The sequence below is a fragment of the Penaeus chinensis genome, chromosome 19 (assembly GCF_019202785.1).
Source record: "Penaeus chinensis breed Huanghai No. 1 chromosome 19, ASM1920278v2, whole genome shotgun sequence".
NCBI lineage: Eukaryota > Metazoa > Arthropoda > Malacostraca > Decapoda > Penaeidae > Penaeus > Penaeus chinensis.
Genome location: NC_061837.1, coordinates 24700427 through 24705426, shown reverse-complemented (window position 1 = coordinate 24705426; position 5000 = coordinate 24700427). Strand labels below are relative to the sequence as shown.

The 5000-nt window shown below is 34.3% G+C and overlaps 1 protein-coding gene across 1 annotated transcript in view; it reads right to left on the bottom strand.

Annotated features, from left to right (window-relative positions):
* Positions 1-5000, bottom strand: part of LOC125034975 — a 29312-nt gene that overhangs the window by 5221 nt on the left and 19091 nt on the right. Inside the window, exons 23-28 of the mRNA XM_047627022.1 lie at positions 3325-3444; positions 2537-2678; positions 2261-2400; positions 1989-2029; positions 1363-1463; positions 1004-1095 (exon numbers count right to left, since the gene is read on the bottom strand). Of these exons, the coding sequence (XP_047482978.1) occupies positions 1004-1095; positions 1363-1463; positions 1989-2029; positions 2261-2400; positions 2537-2678; positions 3325-3444 (636 nt within the window). The remainder of the gene's footprint in view (positions 1-1003; positions 1096-1362; positions 1464-1988; positions 2030-2260; positions 2401-2536; positions 2679-3324; positions 3445-5000) is intronic.

The following is a 5000-nucleotide window of genomic DNA, read 5'->3' as shown; positions in this document are numbered from 1 at the left end:
TGATAGAGATGAAGGAGAAATCTCGTGGCCAATAGGTAACTTTTTAGAGACATACAGTATATGACATACATTCCAAATGATTGAATTAAGAAAAAAATAACAATAAGATACTAAAAGTCAGATCCATCTCTCAAATTTCGTGCAAGAGGAAGTCACTAGCTCTACACTTACTAACTACACTGCTACTACTAATAATAATTGCTACTGCTACTACTACTAATTGTGGTAGTAGTAGTAATAATAATATCGATAATTATATTGACAATAATAACGATAATGATAATGTTAATGGTGATAACAATGATGATGATGATGATGATGATGATGATGATAATGATAATGATAATGATAATGATAATGATAATGATAATGATAATGATAATGATAATGATAATGATAATGATGATGATGATGATGATGATGGTGATGGCAATGGCAATAATAATGATAATAATAATAATGATAATATCAATAATAATAATAATAACAAATAATAATAGTAACATCAACAACAACAAAAACAACGACAATATTGATCATAATAATAATAATGATGATAATAAAAACGACAGTAATAACTGTGATAACAAAAAAAGTTCACTTGCGTATCGGCTTATGTACCAACTCTTAGTAATGTTCCAAACCGTGAATCATGAATAATAATAATAGTAATGGTAATAATAATAATGATAATAATGATAACAATAATAACAATAACAACAACAATAAAACAATAATAATAATAATGATAATAATAATAATGATGATGATTATAATGATGATGATGATTATAATAATGATAATAATAACAAAAAATAATAATAATGATGATGATGATTATAATAATGATAATAAAAGTAATAATAATAACAATACTAATAACAGCAATGCCAATAATAAAATCAAGAATAATGATAACAGATAAAGATAACAATAAAGATAATGATAATGACAATAACAACAATGACATGAACCTGGACATCACCAATCAATCTCGCGTTACCTATGGCAGTGGCAGACCATTCGGCGAAACGGCAGAATACGTCAACGGCAGTGCCAATCACCAGCAGTGCCAACATGATGCTTAGGAAACTTCTGCGGGGCGGAACGAAGGCATGTTATTTTTGCTTAAGTAAACATTTTCATTAATCTTTTATTCAATGGTTTGTTTATGTGTTTATTTTTATCAATGCGTTTATTCGTTGGTTTAAGGCTAAGGGTTATTGTTGTTTTTACTTCATGATTTATAAACGGGGGATTTATTGACGTGTGTGTGTGGAAAGTTAATATTCCATGTGCACTTATATGTGTCTGTGTGTCTGTCTATTTCTCATTGTAATTAACTGTGGATTTTCTGCTCACATGACAGCGATATCTGCCCCGGTAAACTGCGGTGTTTCGTCCAGCGTCTGGCACGTGACAGTCACTTTTTTAATGCCATCGAGAGCTTTATGCACGCTTTTCTGAACAGAATAAAAAGAATTAGAAATATATGTGAATTGTATGTTATATAGAATGACATGTCGAGCCTAACGAAACGTAGTATTGTTACAATAAGCTAATTCACAAAATATAATACATGGATAAAATCGAATGGGTATCATAAGATCCGGTTTATCTAGGCCCTTTACCTTTTCATCCTGAATAACATCAGAAAGTTTTTGGGTGGGCTTCATATATAATCGTATTAAGAGAAGGGAAAGAAAAAAGAAAGTGATATAAAAAAAGGGACCGAAAGAAAAGGAAAGAAAAAGATAGAAAAGAAGGAAAAAGAGAAAAAGAAAAGAAAAGAAAACGAGAAGGAAAAAAAAAGAAAAAGAAAGAAAGAAAAAAGAAAAAGAAAGAAAGTAAAGAAGAAAAAGAAAGAAAGAAAAAAAAGAAAAGAAAGAAAGAAAAAAAAGAAAACGAAAAGGAAAGAAAAAAATGTATTTAAATATATTAGTGGAGTGTTAGGATGTCAATCGCCTGTGAGCTGCGAAAGGATTTGCCTCTCTGAAATGCATATTTGTGTCACACGTTTCTGCTGGAACTGGTCCAGTGACGCGCATAGTTGGGATACTCGAGTGGGTTCGAGTCCTCATGTCAGGCAGAGGTTAGGAAGGACACTAATTGATGCTGTCAAATCCTGGGACCGTCGCATAACTATCACGATTCTGTCACTGTTACCAACCTAAATCTTATTGACTGTTACGTGAAACTCCCTGACTAGAATCCATAAACATGATTCATAATATTAACACAAATAATTAAGAATACACACCGCCAAGTCCTCTCAGAGCAGGCGTCGGGATGCATGTAGAATACTGAACAGAAAAGCCCATGTACGTGTTAGCAAAGCCTTGAATGAGGCGAGGTCCTGCTTCGAAATGTCTTTGGTTCTGAGCGATGGTATTATTAATCCTGAAAGAAACGAATCACTCAAAGATATAAATCAGGCCCTTCGTTTGATCATTCTCCTCAGCAATTGCATTTCTACATGGAGTGCTTTTTTAAGAAAAAAACGAAGGAAAAAAAACGAGAAAAACAAAGGACTTACGCGAGGACGACCGAACAGAATTTGCCCTTGATGCCGAGGTCAGGAGACTGGGCGTGGATGCACTCTTCGTAGACGCCGACTCCCACGAAATAAGGATTGCCATAGAGGAATCCGTCGGGGAGCTTCCCCCACGAGTCCACCACTGAGGGAAAGGTTTGTGAACTGTGTGCATTTATGCGTACATACACATGTCTATGGAGAGGTGGATAGAGTGATATGCTATGCAAATACACGCACATACATACATATGTATATGTATATATATGTATATATGTGTATATACATATATATGTATATACATATATATACATATAAATATATATACATATAGATATATATGTGTATGTATGTATATATAAATATATACATATATATATACATATATATATATATATATATATATATATATATAAAGAGAGAGAGAGAGAGACGCACATACACACACAAATATACACACACATCTCTCTCTGTTTCTCTCTCTCTCTCTCTCTCTCTCTCTCTCTCTATATATATATATATATATATATATATATATATATATATATTTATATGTGTATATATATATTTATAGATATATATACATACATACAGGCTCGAAGAGTGTGTGGCACACACACACACATGTATATACCTTAGGATATGTATACATAGATAAAGATATATATGGACAGCCAGACAAACAGATAGGGAAATATATAAATATACACACAATTGTAATTGTGCATAGAGAGTATATACATATGTATATACTCTGTAGGGGATCTGACATAGTGGCATCCGACGCTTACTTTGCAGGACTCCGAGCGACGCGTTGCCCTCGAGGGAGGCGGCCATGGCGGCGAGGGCGACGCCGCAGGGGGACGCGGCGTCGGCGAACACAGGCAGGTACAGCGACCACGGTTGCCCGGCTGCAGAAGGAGGCGAAGAAATATCTCTAGTTATGTTACTATTAAAGAAATTCATCTTTTATGTCGTTTTTGAAGCAGCCATGTAAAACTGACAAGTCCAAATGTATCTAACGAGCTATGCACCTATTCATAGTCATTTGAATGCAATCACACACATATGTGTATGGATATACATACACATTCACATCCACGCACACGCAAATTATGTATATTAATGTGAATTGTGCATTATTAATATACAGATGCCTATTTATTTATTTCACTGCAGCGCTGCAATGTGTCAGAAAATACATCATTTAGTGAAATAGATGAAAGTAAGCTATAGAGATTGAGCCACGAACGAATATTTCTGCTTCTACTGTGGTCAGTAGTTCTAAAGCTATTATGGAATTAAATATCGGAACGTGCAAATGTATTGAATTTTAACAATATATGATAGTTCTTTCACCTCCCCCTAAGAAAGGGTCAAAATACAATTTCATCCCTCTCCAAAGATAAATTGTAATTTTAATTGGATATTGCTGACTCAAAATATAAGCAAACTTATGACCTTTCTAACCAGTCCTTACTGCTGTCTTTAAATACTATTAAAACAAACTATTGCCGACTCAAATTCTAATTGCAGCCCGTAAGTGCTATTGAAATAAAATAGTGATTCGATCGCTGCCAACCCGAAGAGAAACCGCCTCGCAACTCACCCGGTGTTCGAAGCGCCGACCCTGCCGATTCGCGCGAGGAGGTCCTCTGCTTCAGAGACATCCAACGAGCTCCCACCGAATCCTAGGCTATCCGCACTAGCTAGGACACCTCCCTCTGACCATCTCTGTCCGCGGACGTGTCGAGAGGACGCGAGGAGGAGAACGAGGAGGAAAAAAGAAGAGGTAAAGTAAGAGGGAGAAACCATGATGTTTCTTTTTGGCCCGGGCGGAAGGGCAGGGCACTCGCAGGCAGATGCAGACAAGGAGTGGGGCAGAAAACCGACGGTCCTTCCGCCTTATCTGGCACTGTCTGGCGGGCACGTGGACACGTGATCGATCCAGCGGAAGCACATGGTACCACCTTATGCGCTTCTTTGACTGGACATACGTGGTACAGAATGAAAAACGGTTTCATAAGATTTTCATGATAATATGTGAAGAAATATGAAACATACATATCTATATCTATGTGTAAATAAATATATATATAATATATATCTATTCATTTATGCATATATATATTTTAACAAATACATATACAGATATTCATATATATGTATATATATTTGTATATATGTATATATTTATAATATACATATATGTGTATATCTATTTATTTATTTATTCACACACACATACACACGCGCGCGCGCGCATATATATATTTACACACACATATATATATATATTTACACATATATGTATATATATACATATATATTTATACACACATATATGTGTATAAATGTATATGTATATATATATATATATATATATATATTTACAGACACATATATGTATATGTATATATGTTTACAAACATATACATATATATTTATATATATTTACATATATCCA